We start from the raw sequence: 24,665 nt of genomic DNA, 5'->3' as shown, positions 1-24,665 counted from the left end.
ATTCAGTTTTTTTTTTCTTTTTGCTATTTGAGTTTAAATTAAAAATTCCAAAACATAATATTGAAGAAAATAAATTCAATCAACCAACCAATCATATAATTTAATTAAAAATAAATTCAATTTTATAAAAATTTATTTTTGATTAAATGTATTTTCTTTTAAATTATTCAAGAATATTATGTTTTGGAATTTTTAATTTAAATTCAAATAGCAAAAAGAAAAAAATAGCTAAATAGTAGTAAATAAAGTATAAGAATATCATCATTTGTTTTTGTTATACGTTTTTTTTTTTTTCTTCTTCAGTTTGGTTTTTATTAAAATTATTTACAAGCATGTTTAATAGTTATTAATATACTTAATGTGAAACTCCAGAATAAAAAGATTTAATTTGTTTGAAGTTTTTTATATCTTAGAGTGAATGATAAACATCGACTTACAAAAATCAGAATTTATAAATGAAAAAATTATTTAAAAAAAAAAAAAAAAAGAGAGAGAAAGTAAGAAAGCCTATCAATCTCCTACCGAGCTCCAACGGCTCAGATCACTCTAAAGAGTAGTAAGTTACAATAGTACCGGTACCATCTCATCCTTCTCTATTTCATATCTTACCCGTCCATCCTCTTTCCGAGAAGAGTAGAAACCTTCGCTTCTTCTCTCTCTGTGAAACATGGCAGTCTCCCTTCATACAACCGGTATTCACCCCCAGATTGGAGCCTCACATCATCACCTCAGGTTCTCTCCCTTTGTCTCGCTCGCTGGTATTTTACGAGTGGACGGGAAAATCGACTGGTATTATAATTAATTGATCTTTGTCTTTGACAGTTGCGCGACAAAGCTTTATTCAGGATTGAAGATTCAGTCTTCAGGCATGCTCACATACGTTATATTTTCCGGAATGTTCCTTCTCTATCCATTTTGTACCATATTTATTTTTCATCATTGTTACTAGGTCCGTTTGGAGCTGGAATACCTAACTTGTCCGCTGAATTCTATGGAAAAGTTAATAAGAGCCTGCAGCCCAGGTAACTGAATGGATTATAGGCTAACTCTGTTAACTTCTATGTTTTGCAATTTCATTCGTGGGTCGTAAAGATTAACCTGACTGTTCTGGATTGCACGGTTGGTAAGTTTTGTGCTTAATCACTGGAAAGCACATGCATCCGATTTCAAGATGACATTGGATATTTGTTGTTCTTGGGTAGCATAATTTTGATTTTTCTAATTTTGGATGCACCTAGAGCTATATATTATCTTGTAATTCGAATTTTACAACTTTTTGCTTCACTGAGCGAGTTAGCATTGGAAGAGTTTTTTTGGGTCAGTGGGATTATATGCTATTTTGAACTAGATTTTGTTACCTTTTAATATTTTTTATCCAAAGGAAACTTGATTGGGTTATTTTCTTATTAATATGACATCGGTGGGATTAGCCTAAGCTTTTGTTATTGTTTTTTTGTTCCTGTCATCTTTAGATTGTCCCCCTGAGTTTTTTTGTTTTATGTTTAACTCAGATGTGCAGCTGGATGTGCACTTGCGTTATGGGTGCTTGACTGTTTATATCAATGTTATAGAATGCATAGCCCATTGTTCCTTAAGTGCTGTAAATCCCCAACACACATGGATTTGAAAGTGTCGAGTATTTCTTCTTCTAGAGTATATAACTCACTGTAGTTGGAAGTTCTTCCTCTCATAAGTCATTATTTTTTTTATGCCAATATTACGAGATAACTCTTTCCGATAATCTTTATTTCTTCCATTATGGTTTGTGTACCTGAATAACATCTGAGCTGATCTATCTATATTTTAGGAAATAACTTTCTTTTAATTTATCCTTTTCAAATAAAGAGAATGTATCAATACTTTGCATGATTTTATTTTTCTTTTGAAATTTTCTACTTTCTAAAGTAATATGTACTTAATGTATGATGCACTTATATCTTTTCAGGACTCATAACCATATATCAATGAGAGGACGAGTTAGAATGAGTCCTATAGGGACACCAAGAGTGCCATATAGAACTCCTGGTGAGGGAACTTGGCAATGGGTTGATCTGTGGAATGCCCTTGTAAGTCACTAAATCTCACTCTATCTTAAACTCATATTCTATTAAATTTAAAAATCTGAAAGTTTTATTTATGGGTAATAACGTATAAATGATGCCAAGATGGGGTTGGCAATCACTTTCATGTATCACCGCCTAAGATTTTCCTGTGTCAAAAAGTGAAGAGAAAGAAGCAAAATACAATTCTCCTAGGCCAGGGACTCGATTCAATCATCATAACTATCTGTTGATCTTAAACTTAGACTTTTTCTTCTTCTTATTCAAAGCAACGTTGTTTGTGACCCGTAAGGATGCAACCTAGTGGTCAAAGGATGGACTTGGGATGAGCTGTACACTCATACATCTGGGTTTGATTTCACACTACCATTTTCCCTATATTACCTGATAAGCAGTTTTGGCAGGTGAGATCATTCTGTTTGGGTTTTACTCCCCATGGGGTTTATGAAAGATTTTACTTCAGTGATTTCTCATGCCCCTCAATTCAGAGTGAGAGGGCCGTGACATGATTAGAAACCATCATATTCAACAATCTCTATGCTTGGTTGAATGCTTACACTAGCTGCCTAATTTTCAGTCTTTATAGGGATTGTGGAAATTTTACTCTTTTTATTCTTCTAGGTAGTTGGGCATATCCTTTTGTTTTGTTTTTTGTTTTTTTGTTTTTTACGACGGGAAACCACCCTATGGCAGAGCATGTTGGGCATATCCTTTTGTATACTTGGGTTGCACCCCTCTGTGCTCTTAAGAAAATTTTTGCATTACATATAAACAATAAAATAAAATAAGGGGTGTTGTTTGTTTATAGTTAGTGGGTTGATGATCTTTCCAACTTTTAGCTTTGAAATTCTTTTATTAAGCCATATCAAAGGTGGATTGACTGCCTGGTGCTCATCTGTCAGTACCAATTGCTTATATGTGGATGTCAAGCTCCCTTATGATTTTTATAATTTATACCGATCTATATTAATTATATTGTTCTTAAGAAAATCACCGAATTCGTGTGATGCAGTACCGAGAGCGTGTTATCTTTATTGGACAACATATAGATGAAGAATTTAGCAACCAAATATTAGCAACAATGTTGTACCTGGACAGCATTGAAAGTTCCAAAAAGCTCTATATGTACATCAATGGGCCTGGTGGAGATGTGAGTTCCTTCTAAACCAGTTTTCTGCAATCAAGTCATGCTTCTATCACCCTATTCTTGTTGCTTGTGAAATCTTTTTCCCTCACTTAAAACTTCCTCTTTTGCAGCTTACTCCAAGCATGGCTATTTATGACACCATGCAGAGCTTGAACAGTCCTGTCGCCACCCATTGTGTGGGATATGCATACAATCTAGCAGCCTTTCTTCTTTCTGCGGGAGTAAAGGTAATAAATTTGTCCATTAGATTTTGAAGTGATAAATTCTATTGTTATACCTTCCTATCTGGGAGGTAGTGAGGCTAAAAACAACAGATAAATGCAATGTGTGCCAATAGTGCAGGGTCGTTGGACTTGCAATGTAGGGATTTTCACCTACGCAGTAAAGGATGAATGATAGGTTTTTTTTTTTTTATTTATTTTTATTTATTTTTTAATTATAGGTAAAGAGGTTTTATTGATCCACATAAATAGGCAAAGCCCGGGTACACAGGAAGTATACAAGAAAGTACACAATAAACGATGAATGATAGTGGACTGTCCTTTTCTCTTTTGTCTGGTTTATTAAAACAAAAATTCTATGTGCAGTCATTTTTGCGTACTTTTTTTCGCACTCTATTGATGTGATTGATTGCGTATTAAAAAAATTGATTTAGCCAATCACAACAGTGGAGTGCACAGAAAGTACGCAAAAGTGACTGCATTACTCTTATTAGAAACATCAGTTAAGCATCCAAAAGAACAGCTTTGCTAGAGTTGTGTGATTATGGTAATTGAGATATTTCTCAATTGAGGTCTTGTCCTTCCACATTTGTCCTGTTGTTAGAACCCTAGTAGCCTACTGCGTTCATGGAATATATTTTATTTTGCATAAATATGTTATGTGTGGCCTAAAACACGTGGATAGAAATAGTGATGAAGGATATATAAATAGGGACTGAACAGAATGTAGGCTTTTTCGACTGGATAGAATAACAAATAGGAATACACAGCTGATTTTGATAAGTTGATGAGCATTTATAGATTTGATCCCAATCTTAGGATTAAGGCATAGTTGAGTTGAGTCTAATGTGCTATTTGAATAGATTTCATTCTTATTTTATGTCTATAATGCTTGAACTCTTAAGATAATTTATATTTTCATATTTTTTTTGCATTGAAGGGTAGCCGCTTTGCAATGCCTCTTGCAAGAATTGCACTACAATCTCCTGCTGGAGCTGCTCGTGGTCAGGTGTGACTGCATGCCATATTCTCATGTAAATCTATATGCATGAAAATTACAGCGAAACAGAATGATATGTAACAAAAATTATCTCAGGCTGATGACATTCGTAATGAAGCAAATGAGCTGCTTAGAATCCGAGATTACCTTTTTACTGAGTTGGCTGAGAAAACAGGCCAGCCTGTTGAGAAGGTTAGTTTGCTCTTCGCTAAAACATACGTTGTCTTTTTGGCTGCTTATTTTATACTTAATAAAATATGCGTACTTGGTATTGTAATTCATGGCTGTGAAGAAGCTTAAGCTTCTCCAAGTGCACACACACAATTACATATGATAAGTAAGGCATTATATTGCTTTTAAAGACTGCAAGTTACACCTCCACAAAGGACGTGAATTTGTCACCTCTCTGAGTCACCCCTACAGGACACAAAATAATTTCTTTTATATTTTGGAAAGTAATGTTTTCCATCATTTGTTGAACTAAACCCTTTTTATTTCTGAAAATATGGAGTGTCATCAGCTTGAAAAACTGATTTAATGGTTATGTGCAGATTAACAAAGATCTGAGCAGGATGAAACGGTTTAATGCTCAGGAGGCTCTTGAATATGGGTTAATTGATCGGATTGTCAGGCCACCTCGTATTAAGGCCGATGCACCTCCTAAGGATGCAGGAACAGGGCTTGGTTAGCCTACCCTTTGCTTGAGATGATTGCTGAAAATTTGAGTCTCGTATTAAGGTGGAAACACATGTGAAGGCTGCGGGGTCAGTGTACTTGTTCTTGAGATAAGTTCTGTTTGACATTTTGGGATGTTTCCCAAGTTAATTTATCAACATGTAGGATTCGCTTTGTAGTTTTAAATTGGGATAGAGAGGAAAAAAAAATGGTGCCTTTCATTGTTTTCGGCATCATTCCTAATTATATCATACCTGACCCATGCAACTTGGACACAATTCTTTTTTTCTTTTTTCAATTAAACCTTAAATAAAGAGAGAGGGCTACTATAATGTTCAGTGTTCGTAATAACTTGATAAGGGAGGAATTGACCAAAACCCATCAACTTCTTCTGAAGATGATCTGTATTTTCCAACATGGATAGTAATTATTGTTGTGTTAAAAAGCTAAAAACAAAAGATAGGGACTAAACGATAATCCATGAAACTTGTGTTGTTGATGGTTTGATGTCCACAAGTTCAGGACCAAAATGGTAGCCAAACACAGAATTAGAGGTATTAGTATCTCTACAAATCTCATGCCCTGAAATACAAAATGGGCAATGGTGGTTGTGTTCTTTTGTGATGTCTTCTGGTGTGGGATTATGGCGCCGATACATCATTGAATACAATCGCTCAGTGAAATGTTTAATTAAAATTTAAGCCAAGTAACGAACTTCCAAAACTCGTATATCTTCTTGACGTGATAATTTATAGATGACATATAATGAAAGACTTGAAAGGGGCGATTCAAAACAGTCGAAGCTTATATAGTCTTTTCACATCGAGGAACTTTTCGAATAATGATATAAATAATTGTACCACTTTATTAAAAAAATAAATTTTAATTTTACATTACTACCGTGAGTTGTCAAATAATTGTGAATTAATTATATGTTTATTATTTTCCTTAAAATTGTAGTTGCTAACATGATAACATCCAAGATTTGTTGACAATTAAAATCATAAATAATTCTCTATACAACCTTAAAATACGTAAACGACACGTAATTATTTTGAAAAAGAGTAAATTCTGTTATTAAAAAATTACTTTTTTTAAAAATATAGATCTCATGTTTTATTTATTTTTTTCAAAGCAATTACGTGACGATTACACAATTCACGGTTACAAATATATTTTCTCTAAAATCATAATGGTTTCCCTAATTATCCTTTTTTTTTTTTGCCATCTGAATGACGCGTCTATGTTGTTGACCTGTTAATATATGCTTCCTTCACGCTTAAACAAGTTTAGCCGAAGAGCCTACAAATTTTGAACATAAAATAGGTAGCAGAATATTAAGAAAAATGTCATATTGTTATTTAAATGATTCGAATATTGAGAAGAAAAATAAAAATAATGCAGATTAATTAGCAATAACAGACAATTGCAGACGCGAGCATAATTCAGAATGTCTCAAGAAACTTTCAAATTACAAACCATAATCACTCCAAGAAAGGAAAGTTCAGGAGTACATAGTACATGATCAAACTATTCTTCCTGAAAAAACAGCGGCAACATTTGCTACACTCAGCTAACTAATATAAATGCTATCTAAAATGGAAAGGAGAAATCCCTGATGGAAAACAACATTCTGGTACTAATGTATAGTGGATTAGGTTCGCAAACCAAATGAACACAGGGAGTGAGATTTAACTAATTGAGATGGATTGCCAAAGTGGGTCAGTAACTAACCTCATACTGCACAACAATGTGAGGCCAATTATGTTACACTCCAGGCAGAAATACGTTAATGTCAGTAGGCTTATCCCTGGAATCTGATGGCAAAGAAGTCCAGGGATCTGCACTAGATATTGGAACAGCTGCAGTTGGTGTGGCAATTGATACGTAATCGTGCTTCTGTTTTTTGTGCTTTTGCTCATGCTGATTCCCTGTCAGAAAACTGCCTACTACAACCTGATTCATACCAACAAGGTAAAATATCAGAACTCGACCCTCAAGCTATGGAACTCTAATCATCACTTCTTACAAGGAGATGCTAAAAAGTTTGGATTGAGACTTGTTTATCATTTCTATTTTGCATCGATTTAAAAAGTGAAGAACATAGATGAGTAAAAATAAGAGCCACACCTGCACCGGACTTGCAGCAACTAATAGACCAGCAACTCCACCACCTACTACACGCCCATCTGGACTTGCCAATGAAACACTCATCCCACCAGATCTGCTCCTTGTTCCTCCGCTATCATTTGGCATGAATGATCCAGATAATGACAATATCTCAAAACGACCCTGCAAGAACAGCAGCAAAAAGAAATTGGGTATGCACTAGCTCTTAGCACCAGACTAAATTAATGACATAATAATAAAAATGAAAGGATCTGGAAATGATATATATTATATAAATGCAGGTATGGTTTGATTGGGTACATTGGTGGATATTGGTCATCACTTTTATTCACAATTACTCACTGATCTGCACGATTCGTGAGAATAACTAAATTTATAGAATGAAAAATGCTATATGTACCTGAGTTAGAAAAAGTGTCCCCCAGCCATTTCAAAAAATGGCATAACAAAACGCATGGTGGAGGGAAAAAAGTTCAGTTTTTTTTTTTGTTTGGGGGGGGGGGGGGGGGGGGGGACAGCATCTTTAACAGCAGAAAAAAGTCGAGCATACAGTTATCAAAGGCAATGCAAATATCCCACGACAATCATCACAACTGAGCTAGGTCATTAATACTTATTTAATTTGAGGATGATAATGCGCATCACCTCATATGTCAATGTACCCCCAGAAGAATCGGGCTGGCGAAGTGTAACACTTGATATCACACCATTAGCAGAGAGGATGCATATAGTTCGAGGCCCTTGCTGAGAAAAGGATATAACCTTCATTGTAACATCCTGCAATAAACAAAAGGAACACTCACCTTTATGATAAAAGACAATTCATTTAATTGAATAAGGACCTATGTACAAAGGACCTTACCTCACTAAAGTTGGTATAACATGTACATATTGGATTAAATGACTACTCCGTTTGAAACCTTTTTAGAATTAAGAAGTTTTCCAGGAGATGATATCCTTCTTCAATAAATTAATAGGTAATAGATAATGGAATAGGTACGGATACTGACAATACAAAGAAATCAACCTGTCATTTTAACCAATTATATTTTCCTCTATAAAACCTTTTATCTTCTCAGGAGAAGAAAGCACAAATACTCTAATGAAATGAAACAGAAACCCAACTTACACCAGTAGTTTATTTTCTGGTAAAACGTATAACCCTCCTGCGAAAAAAAAAAAAATCCCCCAATGTAATGTAGTAAAAGTGCACCATCAAAGCAAGGGATTTAGTCCAATTCTTTCATCCACAGGCCAAACAAAACCCACTTTTTCCATGTTTACAATTAACTACAATCCATGGTAAATCAGCATGAGGCCCAAATATCTTAGATCTTTTTCTCTCCTATATCTGGAAAATAACTAAGTACAATCCATGGTGAATCAGCATTAATGCCCAAATATCTTGGATTCAAAAAACTTCATCCTTCTCTGACAATGAAATCCATATAATGTCTTCATTTTGGCCAACCATAATTCACATAATGGAATTTCTTGCAATACATGTTATATGATATACATTCTCAAAGGACACCTTTATTTTCAACAATTACCTCGCCAGTATCAACAGTGATGATATGGGGTGTAAAATTGGCACCAACAGAGCATGCAACCCATTCACCTACAGAAGATTCTTAAAATATCAGTAAACACAATAAGGAGCCTCCCTCTTAAGTAAATTATAAATTTACAAGGCAAACAGAACATGCAGCGTGTTTACTTTCTGGCAAACAAACAATGTCAAATGCTACATAATTGTTTTCCTAAAAGCAGAAAATTTGGAGAAAAGTAAAAATCTCACAGGTTCTCCTTTTAAGCTGTCATCTAACATAATTTGATGAACGATGTAAAGACTTTACAACAAATAATTATGACTTCACTGCGACCAACTATAAACGATATATTGACTTTCTCAATGTGTACTCGTGATATAAGTACCATTAATACAATAAAAAGAAATTAAAATAAACAAAAGTATTTTGAATATTGCATCTCACAGGGGGGAGATTTTATATTGGTACCGGCAACACCCATTTTTAAATTCAGGTTTTCTCTAAATTAGAAGGTATTAGATGCTACGTTTCCGGATTGGGCTCAATCCAATTCCACAGTATTTATGGATGAATCCAGTGCATCAATGCATCTAAGCAGGAAAAAGAAGGTCTAGCCTTCTGACACTTTTTTGATAGGTAATTAAGAAGTTTTATTCATAATAATAGGCATAGCCAAGTAACTAAATTGTAATCTTAAATACCACATATTAACAAAACCAATGCTGTGCCAATCTGCAATCATTGATCCTATCTCGTCGTTCCAAAGTTCACATTACACCCTGCATAACTAATTCATACTGGCAGATGTTGCATAGAATAAGGCATAGACCTTTCCTACTACTGATTATTAATTTGGTAAATACTTAAAATCCTGTGTGTTAAGTTCTCCTTTAATGATGGATGGCTTGAAATCTAAATTTCCAAACAGCACAGATGAAGCCATCAGCTTTAAAATATCTGAATAATTACAGCTTTACAAGCAATGATTTCTTTAAAAAAAAAGAAAGGATGAAAGGTATTATTACCAGTTACCGCAGAAATATACTAAAAGGTATCTTGAAGGAGTCCAAGGACGCTTGACCTTTTTTTTAATTTTTTAATTTTTTTTTTTTTTTTTTTTTTCAAGCAATGTAGGTCTTGACTACATAAATGAGAGAAGGAAAAACAAAAGGTCTTGATTTATATTCAGATTCCCTACTTGGTAAACAGAATCAAAATATATACTAAGAGTTAAAACTATTGCAGACCTTCAATTACTTTCACTGTGTTCCAAGAAACTAACAACAGAACACCAACTCGGAGCTAAATGTCTAGAGAACGTGGAAACAACAACTTCCCTCTTCCCCCCTTTGGCCCCCTTTGGCAGCAGTAATGATCAGTCGGCAATCTGAATACAGGTTTCAAGTCCAAAATCTGTTCACAATCGATTGCAAACTTTTAGCAGGTACCCTAAATTGGCACCTTGCATAAGTTTCGTCCTAAAAGCTGAAAGTGCCAAATGAGAGCCATACTAAGAAGATTCCACCATTCTCCCACCAACCCATAAAACTTACCATCTTTTCAGAATTATCACATACATCAAGATCTCACTTAGAGCATCCAATCAGAGGTCCCACACCTACCCACAGGCATCCCCTAAACCCCAAAGCACCATCTTAAACTCAAATCCCCATAAGATCAGAACGATAATCCATTCACTGTAAAAACCAAACCAAAAACCCAACCCCAAACCCGCATGCAAAACGGCACAAACTATAAGCAGAAAGTAAGAAACACGAAAACAATACCATCTTTAACCATAAAACATATGTAGCGAACACATTTTCTCGTTACCTATATTCTCCACCTCAAACTTAGTCTTGCTCACCGAGCTTGCCGGCTTCACTTTTCCGCGCTTCCCAGCTGAGAAGTCGATCACAGGTGGCGGCACGGAGGAAGATATTGGCTTCGGAGACAGTGCCATCGTGACGCTACCGTCAGGCCCGTACTTCCTCGGCCGACCCCTCTTCTTCTTTGCCGGCATAGCTGGAGCATCCACAGTCGCCGCCGTTGACGGCGGAGGAGCACCTACTGGCGCCGCCGCAGTCGGCGGTGGAGCGGATCCATCTGTCTGAGCCTTATTTTCGGACCTCGGAGCTATATGGTAGTCCGACGGAGCATCTGATCCGACCACTGTAACCCCACCACTTGCTTCCATAGTTATGCACAGATTTTTCTATAAGCTTCTCATCAAAAGCCCATTTTTTTTCCTCTTAATCTAAATCACCCAAAAATAAGTTCAAGATTTTTTTAAAGAATAGAAAAAATAGGAAAAAAACAAAAAGCTTGAAATTTCAGAACCAGTGAAGCTTCTCTGGAGTGTTAAACTAGCAGAAGAACTTGAAGAAACAATTTTTTCAAAAACAGAAGGGAGATTGAATCTGCAAACTTAAGACTATTGCAGAGCTAAGCTGAAACAGAGCTCACACGGTGATGATCTTTTTTTTCAAAAAATAAAAATAAAATTATATATTTTTATTTTCGGAAATTGAGTGAGATTGAGAGGAAAAAAGGCTAATTTTTGAGCTCTGTGACTTTTGATTTTGCGATTCGAATGGAAAATGTTGAGATAATAACAAACCTTGTTTTCGTTGTTTGCTAATTGGATGCCTAACTTTCCTAAGACCGTCTGAATTGAGATTAAAAAAATAATTGGGAAAAGAAAATGTTGAATAATGGGTCATTAATGAATATTTTTGTGATGGTTTAATATTTTATATGCCAAAAAGCATCGATATTTGAATTTTGGTTGGAATCTGGTGAAGATATATAAAATAAAATAAAATAAATTTGAAAGTGGGTAGGATTATTATTTTTATTTTCTTTTTATTTTATTCTTTCCTTTTGTTAAAGTGGACAAAACGAAATAATAAGTAATTATTATCACCATTATCATTTTCTTTTCTTTACTATATTATATGTTTATACTATTTAAATAATATATCTTTTAGGTGAATGGAAAGTAAAATCTGGTTGTCAAGAAATTAATAAAATTGTTTAGAGAAGGAAACAACAAGGGGTTGTCGAAGGCAGGCTTGGCAAGCATCCCTCTTTTCGGAGGTGACATATTATAACCATCTAATTGAAAAGCAAATCTTGTTTTTATTCATTATTCTTGCCTTTTTCCACCCATAAACAGTCTATTCTTTAATTTTTTAATTTTTAATTTTTTTTAAAAAAATTAAAAAATAATAATTACAATCGTAAATATATATTTTATTTTTTTAAATAATTATATAATACTTGCACACTTTATAAATATATATAATATTACTCTAAAAAATTATACCCATGAAAAGATAAGTGAAGGCAGGAAACAAAAGTGTGACACAAGTTATCTAGACGTAAAGAAAAGCAAAATATTAAAATTAAAAGAAAAAGAAAAAAAAGGTAAAGAGTAAAAAAAAAGAAACAGAAACAAACAAATAAATAAATGTTGCTTAACCATAACGTATTTATTATTTTGGTTCAGCCTTTAATGCCAAAACAAAATGTTGACTTACTCATAAATGGGTATTTTACACAAGAAAAGAGACTATAAAAAATAAGCAATACTAGTTGTACAAACATTGTATACATTGATGGTAGTGCTAAACAGCAGCAGTAGGCCATAGCTTTGGGTAATTAATTAGTCATATGATCTTATCACAAAGGAGTCTGCAGTACACTAATCTTTTTGCATGCTTTTTAAGAGCACTCTGTTTCTCAAATTGAATGCATTTCAGTCGATAAAGAGTTGAGTACGTTTCCCACTTGTTATGATGAGTTCTGGGAAAGTTTTGGGGGAGACCTATCTCTGGAAATGGTCACCTTTTATTTTTGAGATTTTGCATCATTTCCATGAGAATAAATGCTGAAAGCACATGTTGGAGCTCTGTTCTTCAGTCCCTTTTTCTAGCCTACTCTTGCTGTTCTTATCTTCTGCAGGAAAACCGGTTTTTTTTTTTTAATTCCAGTATATCAGTGGCTTTTATATGTGGGACTAGCATTATCCCGTTTTTATTGGCCACATTTAAACTATTTTTTTAATATAATTAGTGGTTTAGAAAATGGGAGAAAGGGAAGTAATCTGCCTTCAAATAGACAAGAATATTAATTTTAACATGGGACCACAGCCATTGACTAAGTAAATACAAGTTGAAATTAAGTATGATATTCATGAGATTAGATGTATCTTTTTCTAAACGATGGTTTTAGGTAAGCTGCCAAAAAAAAAAACACAAAGGAAATTTATTAAATATTAAATTCTTAGATAAACACAACTTAACTATTTAATTATTTGGACAATTAACAAATATGGTGACGAACTCGATGCACATTAGCTTCCACAACTTTCTTTTTTATTTTTTTGGTTTATTTTTATTTTTTTTAATTGAATCGATAAAAATGACAGATTAAATTATTTATTTAATTTTTATTACTTAATATTTAAAGAAGTAAATATTAATAAATTAATTTTTTATTTTTAAAATATATTTAAAACTGTGTCAAAAAATGATTAAAATAAAAAAATATATTTGCACTTATCGATACACTTCATCGGATATGTATTGATTTCGTAGCACTGTCCTTATTTTAAATATATATCTGCCTGCATATATGCATAATTGTTTATTTAATTATTTTTTAAATAATTTTGTCTTTCAGACCTAACTCAAGGAAAGCGAAAGATAATATATTTAAGAAATTTTCATACCCTGGAAATTAAAATTTTAATTTACATTATAGGTGTTGCAGGTCTATGTCAAAAAGACAGAGACTGCATTAATCCTATTGAGCATTTACATATTTATTTATTTATTTACTTAAAAAGGAAGATAAAATATTGGGTTAATTATACTTTAGTAGAACTAAATTGTGGAATGGGCTAACTGTTATTGATATTATTACTAACAGTCTCTTTAGGATTGCTTTAGAGTCTTAAAAAATATTTAAATATTTTTAATAAAAAAATTAAGTCATTTGAGTGTTACATATTAAAATATTTTTAATTTCAAATAAGTTAAAAAATATATTTTCTGAATAATGCAAAATGTAATTCGAATTTTTAAAAAACTATTAATTAACAAAAATATCCATACAACTTTAAGATAATTATAATTTTCAAACTTTCAAGAATATGATTATAATTTTTAAAAATTTAAATAATCATAATTTCTATATTAAAAAATATTTTTTTTAATTTATTTCTAAATAAACGTAACATATTTAAAAATATTTTAAATATATAATTATCAAACAGTAAATAAATTTTTAATAATAAAATTTATTACTTAACTTATAAATTATAAATTTTAAAATTATAAATTATATTTTCTACTATAACCTCAAACAAACATGTACTAAAACTATTCTCACTATCATCATTGATCGTCAACCGTGCATAAGCTCACTGCATGGTCGGGCTACCTTCTGCAGAAATCACGTAGATAAAAATCAAGGTTTTCCAGCCCACGAAGCAGGGTCGGAATATCTAGAGCCCACTTGATTATTGATTTTTTAGGACTAGGACCTTAGAAAAAAGCCTTCTATTTAGGCCCATAATTCAACTTGCATTTGAGCCCATATCTATTCCCACCTGGCAAACTTTGTCTCTACCCACGTTTAGGAAACTTTTGAAGTGCTAATTGAATTAAATTACTACAAGTTCTATTATCAAGCTAATCACAATTAATAAAGTGTTTATAATAAATAATTTAATTTAAAAGATAAATTTTAAAATTTAAAATTTAAAATTTACTATTTAAGTAATATACGTGAATAATATGTTTTATACACCAAATGACAATAGAATAACTCTTAAACAAAACGTAGGGACGAGTCACATATACCATCAAGCTCTAACCTAATATGATCAATCCAACTCGTAGCTGAAGTCAACTCGAAAGGTTCCTCTTATCTTACTCTAACACCGTCACTCCACATGAGAATAAATTACTAGCTACGTCTATTTGCTTGTTATATGCATGACGAGAGATCGAGGTACGTAGCTAGGTGATTATTTTTGGCAAGTTGTAGGATGATGATGATGATCGGTGTGATTAATTATTATCACTAGGGTATTATATATATATGTAACGTAGCATTTTCTGATCAAGAATATGGACAACATGATCTGCCATGTGGCAATTACGTACCAGGTTGTGCCAAATTTTGTATCTGGGAATTAATCTTCTTTCTTAAATTCTGATTAGATAACTAATACCATTTGGAACATTCGGTTGATCAACTTATCAGATACCTTATATTAATTACCTGATCTTCATGAGTTTGCGTCAACCCGACATCTCAACAAATGATGAAAGACAAGTAGAAATGGCCAAGCAAAGGCATCGGTCGGATTCCACAAACAAATACAGAAGGAGTACTAGAAAATCGCAGCAAAGGTTCTAATAATTAAGGAAGCAGCTTGCACTTCATTTTGTTGTAATCTTTGGGTCAAACGACTCGAGCTTGTTCGAAAGCTGAGAAAACCCAAAAAAAAGAAAAAAAAAAAAAATCAGTTATTTGGCCGGCCGGCTTTTGGTGCTGTGTCACTGTCGAGTTGTTTAATTAAGTTGTTTTTTTTTTTTTTTTTGGACTATTTAAACCATGCATAGAGAAGAAGAAGAGGAGCATGCAAGCAGGTCTCCTCCGACTGTGACATCTATTGTTTTTCTCCCCAAAACATGTTTCAGGTGCCCTTAATTGGCTTCATCGTTTGTTCATATTTCAGTATCCAAAGGGTCAACTCGAACTTGATTTTAACGTAAATTTGCTTTCAACATGACAAACAATGCACCCGGCCAATTCATGATTATCTTATCTGCTGGAAAAGTTTGCAATTTTCCCGGAGAATCTAAGTCATAGCTAGCGGGAGATCTAGAATTTACATATCCCTTTCTCAATTTGAATTAAAATGCAAGAATATATTTCTATTTTATGCACGATATTTCCCATGGATCATCGCAGATATTTGTAAACCGATGTTATGATCCTGAGAGTTAAAGGTTTAACTAAATTAATATTCAACAATCTTAGAGTTTTTAAATCTATAGTTGAGTCTTTAACAATTGGTATCAGAGATGGGATTACGTCACGAGTTCAAGTTACGGATCAAGAGGTAACTTATAGGTTGAATTAAAATATCTTGATACTAGATATGGGCATGATGTTAAATTATTGAATACTGATAGATAAGTAAAGCCGTTAAAATGAAAATAGCTACCATCAGATTAGTGTCTATAAAGTGAGCTGTCGTAAATGTTGGATTCGGAAGTATGGTGGAATGTTGATCTTGAAAATTAAATGCTTAACCAAATCAATATGCAACAATCATAGGGCTTTTGGATCAATAATTAGATATTTAACAATCTAAGTAAAATTATTTACTAAGATAAATATGGCGATATGTTAATAATTAATAGCTAATTAATTAGATCTATTGTGCAATTAACATGTACGGTAGATCTAGATTCTGGCTGCATGCATGCATCGTCTCCACCCGAGATTTTGGTGGCCGGAGTATGGAATATCTCTAATTTGAAAAGTGTAGGTTGGGTTGCGGGTGTCCAATAGTACTTGAGGTTGTGGGCTTTGGGAATTCTAGAAATTGGCAACTGTTTTTGCAGAAAACGAAGATAATTCCATTAGGATACACGTAGGAATCTTGCTTTTGTTTTGAGTTTTTGCCAAACGAGGCTCGGAATGCCCTTTACCGAAAGAACAAAAAAAATTAATCAAAAGAATATGAATTGAAACCTTTCTAAACAACAATGGCCAATGGACTGCTTTTCCCAAGATTACTAGCTTACTTTAGAAATTAAAGCGGGAACTCCAAAGCTGTAAGAACACAAACCAAAAAAAGGCTGCAGAAAAGCATGAATTTAAAGAGATTCTAACTTCAAAACTATATCCAGCAAAGTCATAGTAAACAGCGAAAGTCTCGTTATATTGTGGCGCTTTCTTAATTTGTTGGATATCAAACTTTCCAAACCTTGTGAAATGTCATATCATCGTATTTTTGCAACTTGCAACAAAACAAATAATATTTTTTTAAACTGCTTTATATTATCTTTGTTTCTTTCCTCAGAATTCTTAGCTAGGGTACGTAGTTACTAGTGGCTTATCTTGTGTCTTTATGATCAGGAGCTAGTTTCTTGGCACATCCGTAGAGAAATCGTGTTCATCAGTTTAATACTGTAAATCCCAACCGATCGAGAGAGTTTGGTGGTTAATATGGCCGGAGCCTTGTTATATTTTTAGTACTTGACGTTCTTGAAGCAGAAAACATGAATACGACGATTAGGGGATGGCACAGAGAATTTAGTTGGCATATATAGGTCAGAGTTTTGTCTTTCGCTTTGGCTCGATCCTCGAAGTATCATGCAGGCTAAAGCAAATATTTTTATTTTCGATCACATCTGTGTGCCCCATCTTGCAACTGAGGTCATTGTCATGCACGCATGGTACGTTAATTAATAAATATAAGTTATATTAACGCATCTGTGTGCAATATTGGCCTTTTTAGTTAGGACACGATCCGGCCTTGATGTTAAGAATGAGGAAATTAAACAGATCACAGGGTAATGCCTTACGGGCATCGTGATTATCTACAAAAGAATAGCTGGCTAGAAAGAACATGACGAGCGACAATATCTAAATGTTCAGTACCAGATTAATGAAAAAAAAAAAAAAAAAAGAAGAAAGAAAGAAAGAAAGAAAAGAAAAGAAAAGAAAAAGGGGCTACTTTGCAACTTTCCACCTACCCAAAGCGACATTAACCAGATAAAGTTTTTGATATATGGAAGATATTATCTTGGGTAAATTCCGCTAAAGAACATTTAGTAGTACGGATTCTCATTTTGAAGTATCCTATGACAATTGGTGCAAAGACAGCTAAGAATCTCCTTTGAAAAAGGCCTAAGTACCATATACGTAATACAGGGGCATGATGCTGAGATTAAAGTGATGCAATCCCAAACACCAAAGCTATATGTACGCAAAAAAAAATAATGAGGATCGGTCGTACGACAGGCATAAGATTAAAAGGAGATTCCAATTACAAAAGAAAACGGCTAGCTGTGAACAAAGACAAAGTCTCCTTAGGAAGCACTCCACTTGCATGTAGATTCTCTAACCAAACTGATCATCTTGATCACCATATAATGCCCACCAAAGAATTTGGATATTTGCACTAAACGAGCACTGATTACAAGAGAAACAGATTTTTACTGTCAAAATTTTATAACCAAAATGACTATTTTTAACGAAAATGTACTGTGCATACTTGGATTATAGGAAAACCATAATGTATATATAAAGGTAGTTATGAGTAGTCTTGTCTCACATTAATTAAAATGCTGATTCTTAACTTATTTTCTTTCTTCCATGGTAGGTAAAGAGAGATATATAGTACTACTGCCGCGTGTATTTTGTCTCAACTCTCAAGTAACCACCAAATTAATTGGTTTGTGCTGCAAATTAACTCATGCCGGATTCTACTTGCACATGTGCACTAAAATTAAAGCATCAAATCCTACCTTTCAACTGCATGCAGATATGAATGTGACGGTATATATGCATTACATTTTAAAGATCATATAATTTCTTTGAGATTTTTAGATAAAGGTAATGATACATCACCAACCTATTTATAAGTTATAAACAATTTTAAATATAATAATAGTTTTTTATTATATTTAAACACATCAAATCACTAATAGAGTCCAAATAAAATTTAAAATAATATTACTTTTCTACATAATTATATATAAATTATAAATAAAAGGTAAATTTATCATTTTCATTTGGACAATGCTGCCCAAGTGCTTCTTTAACACTCAAAGAATCGTCCTAGCTAGTAGCTAGCCTCAGGCCCTCAAGATCATATAATTACGTACGTACCATCAGTTAAAGTGATGACACGGGCCACGGGGTATCTAGTTTTAGGTTTGCTTATTAAAGGGTAGACATGAAGCTGGCCAAGGAGTCCTACGGTTTGGAGAAGAATATATCTTCATAATACATGATGGATTTCATAATATTTAATCAAACTCATACTGTCCACATATAACATCAAATATCGTGTGGACGATGGAAGAAATTCTCGAGGCTAAGATTATGTTTGGATGTTAAGATAATTTTTGATGATTTAAGTTGATTTATAAATATTAATATTTTATAAGTCTTATTGATATTTATTTAAATGTAAATAAATTGATATATGCATTTAAATATATTAAATACGTTGAAATGGTTTTAATTTTTTTATAAAACATTAGAAAAATAGTAAGTTTTATCAATTATTAATTTGAAAAAGGTTGAGATAAGTTTGTGTTCCAAATATAGCTAAGTATGTCAATAACTTGGCATTCAATAACTAGGCTATCATAGGTCTTGATCATGCGCGCGTTAGATTAAATTTATGACTCATAATGCCTACATTTACACTGTCATGCATTAATTTTAACCAATATGTCATTAGTGCCTTATATATCTAATAGATTACTCTCACTTTGCTTTCTCGATCTTTGCTAACCTAACTATATAATAATGAGAAAATCTATTCATTAATTTTCTTTTTCATCATCTCATCATTTTATGATGTAATATTAAATGATTAGTTTACAAGTAAAACATAATAAATATTCTCAAATTATCTAATACCACATCATGAGATGATGAGAGAATGATGAGTATTTACTGCTCATAAACATAAATCGGGAGATTCACAAGTGCAGGACCACCACGAGCATTAGTCCGATTATCAAAACTACTGTCATATCGAAACAATAACAAAAGGAAATTAAATACCCGATATTTTGTTTGAAGGATCAAAGCAAAAGTTTCCCGTCCAAAAATGTCTACTTCCTAATTAATATTAATATATTCTATAATATTGTCCATGGTTTTTGAACCCTAAAACAAGCAAGCTTTCTACCTCTCATGTGCATAATGCATGTGCCATTTTCACCATCTCACGAGAAGCAAGTCTATAAAAAGCAGAGCCAATGTAAAAAAAAGAAGGTAGAAACCAACTGTGCATGTGATTCTTAGCTAGGCTCTCTCTTTCTTTCACCGGCGTGCATCCGCCATGTTACTCTCTCAGGCACGTTCCATAGATTTAAACTCTAACCATGTTCTAAGTCAAAAACTTTTAAAAGTCAACAAATTAACTCTTGGTTGTTCATCACCTACTCCCCACTACCTTATAAGCTCCTAGAATGGACCACCACCACCTTGCCATTGCAAAGTGACCTGATATATTTCTTATAGGTAATTATTCGCAATAATATTAATAATGGGTGTGGAAAAAATGGTCCCTCGAACGTTATCGGTGTTTCTAACTAAAGGCTAAGAATTTTAGTACTTTTAAAGCTGTTTCTGCTAATGGTACCGAACATATATAAATAATATATATGTATGCAGATCGAAAAACCGGATAAGGTTTAGGAGTGCTCCAAAATGCTATGTTCTTTCTTTAATGAAGCTTATGAAATATTAAATTAAAGCAAACAGAGAGGATATAATTAAAGACGAATCATCGGCTGCAATTCGCAACTCTTTCTCCTTTGGGATAGACTATCTGTCGGGACTGGAGTACTCCTGGTTTTTTATTTTATTTTTGGAGGGGGATCAGATAAAAACATAGTAAAGACAGCCAGCCGCGCGCGGCCTCCTTTTCATGACACTCATATTATTTATCTTCTTTCCTCTGTTATTTGTTACCACTTTCATCTGTAGTTCGTCACTACCGTTTCAGTTGATGTTAAATCGGGCATGGCCTTGATCAGCTCTAAATTATATTATTCGACCATAGTCTATAAACATTTTGAAAAGCTACGTCAGCAACGAATCTTAATCTGACACAACTTATTGAAATAAAATATACAAATATTTACATCTTGGACGGCCTACCTAAAGCAGAAAAAAAAAAAAACATAAAAAAAAAAAAAAATCCTTAATACTTTTGGCCAAATTAATATTATATATCATCCTGAACAACAAATATTTCATTCCTAAACATGATATTGTCTATTCACTTCGTTACCCAATATTGACTCCAGTAGGTCCAAACTGAAATTCGAGGATATTTTTTTTCCTCCTTCGCATGTGAACAACATTTAAGAGCTAGAGGTGCATCACGACGTACGGTGGTCGAATTTGATCATTCACGTTCTAGTTATGAGTTCCAACCATATAACTTCCGCATTTATAAATTTCAGCATATTCATATTTGAGTAATTAATTTTACAAGTCCCGAAAAAACTATGTGACCAATATAAGGATGAATATATAATCTTTCCAACAAATTAAAGAAGCCAGGAGAGCAAGAAAATTTAATTAAAATAAATGGGATAAAAAAAAATGAAGTCAACCATTAGAAAAAGAAGTCAATTTGTACATGTATGAGCTGTATGAAACAAATGCCCTATTAATATCTTCTACCTAATCCTTTCACTCTCCATGCCAGCAACACCAACCCAACACCCTTTTTTTTCTTCCTTTTTTTTCCACCTTTTCCTACACATGCTAATTCAAAGCTTCCTTCAAATAAAGCAAAGCATTTAACAATGGTAAAGAGCCCCTCCTCAGCTTCCAAGTGTCTATTATGCAGCCAACCAAACCCAACCAAATATCGCAACTACCATCACCAAATCCACCTTCTCTTTTTATGTACACAAAGCCCAAACCTGAAGCAAAGAATATCAGGCTGCACGCAAAGATTGCATTTTTCCACCCTCATTTAGTAAATAAAAAATAAAAATAGAACCCCTTTTTAAGAACAAGATTTGATCAATCCCAAGTTGTACAGATTCCTTCTCACTAAGCTCCCAAGTGATAACAACACGGCCCCACCGACCCCTACCGCCTGCTCTTCACTTTCTGCCTTCCCGGGACAAGGCAATGGAAATTCCTTAACTTTCAAACTACTCAATCCGATTCTCTGCCTAACAGCTTCTATCAGTTTTGGGTCTGCAGGGTTCCCAATTGCATCCGTCACATAAAAGAAGTTCAGAGCCATGTCCCTTTGCGTCGATACCTCGGCTCTCGTCACGTTAAGCCCATTCTCTCGGAACGTTCTTGTCACATCCGCCAAGAGCCCCTGCCTATCCGCCGCAAATAATTCTAGCAGCACTCCCTACAATAGTAAATGAAAAACTTTTAACATGCTGCAGGCTCATAAAAGCGCACATAAAACATGAACAATTCAAAATGAAATGAAATAGAACAATACCTTCGACTCTCTTCTTTCGATGGCAGCCTTTAGACACTGGATCACACGTTGCCTTTCTGGTTCAGAACTAATTGGGGTCCCATCTCTGTGCCTAATGTAAAATTCCTGCAACGAAAATTAACCAAAAAACTCAACGGTTTTGAAGAGAAAGAAGATGCTAATTGGGAAATAAATGCAATTGCCAAGAATAAATATATTTCTATATTGTATGTACCAGATATGCTGCGTCTCCTGCAGTGTTAACAGTAGCATGGAAAACAACATACTCCATGTCTGTCAGCGTGCAAACAATATCAAAGAGAAGCTTGGACCGGTCCTTGCACTGAACATTCACGACCGAGTAACCCCTCTCGGCCCAATTCTGAACCGTTACAACCGGGGAATCGGAACCCAAATTGAAAATCGGCTTCCTCTCATAGTCGCGGTCCGCGAACATCATCTGATGCAGTCTCCTCTCGGTGTGAGTGACCACCATAGAAACAGAGGTCTTGGCGCTCCGAATGTCGTTGTCACCTTTGAGTACGTTCCTTAGACGTGCTTCGATTCGGTCTATCTTTTGCGCATCCTCAATTGGACACCCCGAGTTGCAGTCCTTCACGTATATGAGCGATGCGATTCGGCCATTGTGGGTCCAGACTTTGGCCTCCACTACGTTGCATTGGAGGTCAACCAGCACGGCAAATACCTCGGATAGCAGACCGACCCGGTCCGTCCCGTTTAGCTCCAAGGCTGTAAGGCCGTTATAGCCGTTGGTTCGACCACTGTCAATGGTGCCCATGGACTGCCAAGAAAAGAACACACCAATCAATTTCAGTTCACATGTAATAAAATAGAAATTAAAGGGGGCTAAAATTAAATGAGAAACCTACCTGCTCAATGCAGGCGATAACGCTCTCCTCCGTCAACTTGTTTCCGTTTTGATCAGTCACATGGAAAACTGCAGCCAAAGATGGTGAAAACGTTAACCCATGTGTCAGAATCTTTGTGGGAATGGCAATTATGGCATGGACATGTTCTTTAACTCAGAAAAAAAGGTGGAAGATGCTAACGTAAGCTCAAAATCGGTGCATGAATGCAAGGACACCATTAATTCATCAAGAAAGAGAAACGAGATTTTTCTTACCATCCATGAACCATCTTCCATCGGACGAAATGTAAGCCTTCTTTATGGAAAGGTTCAGATCGGTGAGAACCTGCACGGCCTCCAATAAAATTCCATGTCTTCTAGCGCTATCGATCTGTTAATCAAACAAAAGCGGAAACGACGATTTAGTCACTTTTTTTTTCCTTCTTTTTTCTTTGAAAATTAAAAGCGTGCTTTTGAGGGTTTCGTGGTAGGCTTACCGTAACCACAGTCGCAGTTGGGCAAACGGCATTGTCGATCACGACCCTGCGCAACAGTGAAAAGGTCAAGTCAGACACATACGTCTTTTTGGGAGATTTTGAATTTCAGATAAACAGAAGTCTTTGAAAAGTCTTTCAAAGACGTAAGAATTTTCGGCGTGAAGAAAGGGCATGGAAAAAGTCAGAAAAAATTTAAAACAATCGTATTCACAAATTATTAATTCTTTATCTATGGAAAATTGGTTGAAAATATGCGTGTCGCAAGGCTTGGGTGTTCGGGAATGATTTTCAGGAGCTTCATGAAGAGAAGGACACCAGGAAGAGAACTGAATCTCTAACGTGTTTCTTAAGCAAGGTTTTCTAAAAGGGAAAGCAGAGAGTCCCAAGTTCAAATTGCCCGTACCAGGTTATCAAAGGTATATATTTAACTTAAAATGGGCAAAAAATAAATAAATCAAACCGAAATCAAGAGGAAGCTGAAAGGCCAGTAGCCTGAATGAGCCATAAGCAGTGACAAAAAGAACCGATTCCCAACGCAGACAAAGAAATCATCGCAATGAGAGACAAAACCGGACGGAAAATTGAACAAAAATTTCAAAATTAGAAACCCAAATAAATAAATAAAAGGCAACTAGCTGGGTGCGTATCATAGGTGTATGGTCGGGAGTGAACAAAAGAGGCAAAAATCCAGACCCAGAGACTGGAATTCAAGGAAGAAAGGGAACTAACCTGGGAGTGTTCATCCGAATCACAAGCTTTTCGTATTCATCCACACAAGGGAGCCTATCCATCCCTTTCTCTTCTTTCATTGATCACAGGAAAACAGAGCGAAAGACGAAGTACAGGAAGGTCAAAAGTCCCTGAAGAACCGCTTGCTAGAACACTGTAGTTGCGCCTTTAATGTCAGCGTCCAAGAAACCTGTGTCTAAACTCTAAACGACGAGAGATTCGAAGAACCCAAATTCCTCCCCTCCAAAAATACCGCTCTCTTTGGCTATAAGCGAACCAATGCCCAGATGCCAGACACCCCCAAATTCTCACTTCATCGGCCCCAAACCTTGGACCAAATCGCCATTAACAACCCCTACCAAACCTCTCTCTCTCTCTCTCTCGGTGGAAGAGTTACTGATCTCTCTCTCTGTCTCAAGCGCAGAGCACGCCTTGCCCTTAACTCTGAGCCTCGGGGGGGTGATATATATTTACAATTATTATTTTAAAGAAATAAATATATACGAATATCTTATGATTTTCAAACCACGCCTGATCCTCAAAGCAAA

General features: G+C 34.5%; 3 protein-coding genes across 3 annotated transcripts; 1 reads left to right on the top strand and 2 right to left on the bottom strand.

Moving 5' to 3' along the window:
- The first annotated feature begins 579 nt into the window (after positions 1 to 579).
- On the top strand, positions 580 to 5,381 carry LOC122289876 (ATP-dependent Clp protease proteolytic subunit-related protein 2, chloroplastic). Its single transcript, XM_043097239.1, has 9 exons — positions 580 to 732; positions 823 to 866; positions 950 to 1,022; positions 1,946 to 2,066; positions 3,073 to 3,210; positions 3,318 to 3,434; positions 4,369 to 4,437; positions 4,525 to 4,620; positions 4,980 to 5,381. Exons 1-9 carry the CDS (start codon positions 668 to 670, stop codon positions 5,115 to 5,117), a joined length of 861 nt encoding a protein of 286 aa, XP_042953173.1. The 5' UTR covers positions 580 to 667; the 3' UTR covers positions 5,118 to 5,381.
- Positions 5,382 to 6,544: 1,163 nt separating this feature from the next.
- LOC122290343 (AT-hook motif nuclear-localized protein 1-like) lies at positions 6,545 to 11,514 on the bottom strand. The gene is made up of 6 exons (XM_043097984.1): positions 11,407 to 11,514; positions 10,620 to 11,043; positions 8,787 to 8,854; positions 7,879 to 8,010; positions 7,234 to 7,395; positions 6,545 to 7,059 (listed from the first exon to the last, which is right to left on the bottom strand). The coding sequence occupies exons 2-6, from the start codon at positions 10,981 to 10,983 to the stop codon at positions 6,871 to 6,873; spliced, it is 915 nt and encodes a 304-aa protein (XP_042953918.1). The 5' UTR covers positions 10,984 to 11,043; positions 11,407 to 11,514; the 3' UTR covers positions 6,545 to 6,870.
- Positions 11,515 to 21,164: 9,650 nt separating this feature from the next.
- On the bottom strand, positions 21,165 to 24,665 carry LOC122290213 (ACT domain-containing protein ACR8-like). Its single transcript, XM_043097800.1, has 7 exons — positions 24,118 to 24,665; positions 23,389 to 23,434; positions 23,168 to 23,282; positions 22,914 to 22,981; positions 22,259 to 22,825; positions 22,045 to 22,149; positions 21,165 to 21,948 (listed from the first exon to the last, which is right to left on the bottom strand). Exons 1-7 carry the CDS (start codon positions 24,195 to 24,197, stop codon positions 21,586 to 21,588), a joined length of 1,344 nt encoding a protein of 447 aa, XP_042953734.1. The 5' UTR covers positions 24,198 to 24,665; the 3' UTR covers positions 21,165 to 21,585.

Source organism: Carya illinoinensis, chromosome 12, assembly GCF_018687715.1.
Source record: "Carya illinoinensis cultivar Pawnee chromosome 12, C.illinoinensisPawnee_v1, whole genome shotgun sequence".
Taxonomy (NCBI): Eukaryota; Viridiplantae; Streptophyta; class Magnoliopsida; order Fagales; family Juglandaceae; genus Carya; species Carya illinoinensis.
This window is presented reverse-complemented; position numbering and strand designations above follow the sequence as displayed.

Coding starts and splice junctions, on each gene's coding strand:
- LOC122290213 (XM_043097800.1), bottom strand. CDS start 24,197: ATGAAAGAAGAGAAAGGGATGGATAGGCTCCCTTGTGTGGATGAATAC. Junction 23,435..24,117: donor ATTCGGATGAACACTCCCAG/GTTAGTTCCCTT, acceptor ACTGTTGCGCAG/GGTCGTGATCGACAATGCCG. Junction 21,949..22,044: donor TCGAAAGAAGAGAGTCGAAG/GTATTGTTCTAT, acceptor TTACTATTGTAG/GGAGTGCTGCTAGAATTATT.
- LOC122290343 (XM_043097984.1), bottom strand. CDS start 10,983: ATGGAAGCAAGTGGTGGGGTTACAGTGGTCGGATCAGATGCTCCGTCG. Junction 8,011..8,786: donor TCACTGTTGATACTGGCGAG/GTAATTGTTGAA, acceptor TGTTTATTGCAG/GATGTTACAATGAAGGTTAT. Junction 7,396..7,878: donor GGGGTACATTGACATATGAG/GTGATGCGCATT, acceptor CTGTTCTTGCAG/GGTCGTTTTGAGATATTGTC.
- LOC122289876 (XM_043097239.1), top strand. CDS start 668: ATGGCAGTCTCCCTTCATACAACCGGTATTCACCCCCAGATTGGAGCC. Junction 2,067..3,072: donor TTGATCTGTGGAATGCCCTT/GTAAGTCACTAA, acceptor CGTGTGATGCAG/TACCGAGAGCGTGTTATCTT. Junction 3,435..4,368: donor TTCTTTCTGCGGGAGTAAAG/GTAATAAATTTG, acceptor TTTGCATTGAAG/GGTAGCCGCTTTGCAATGCC.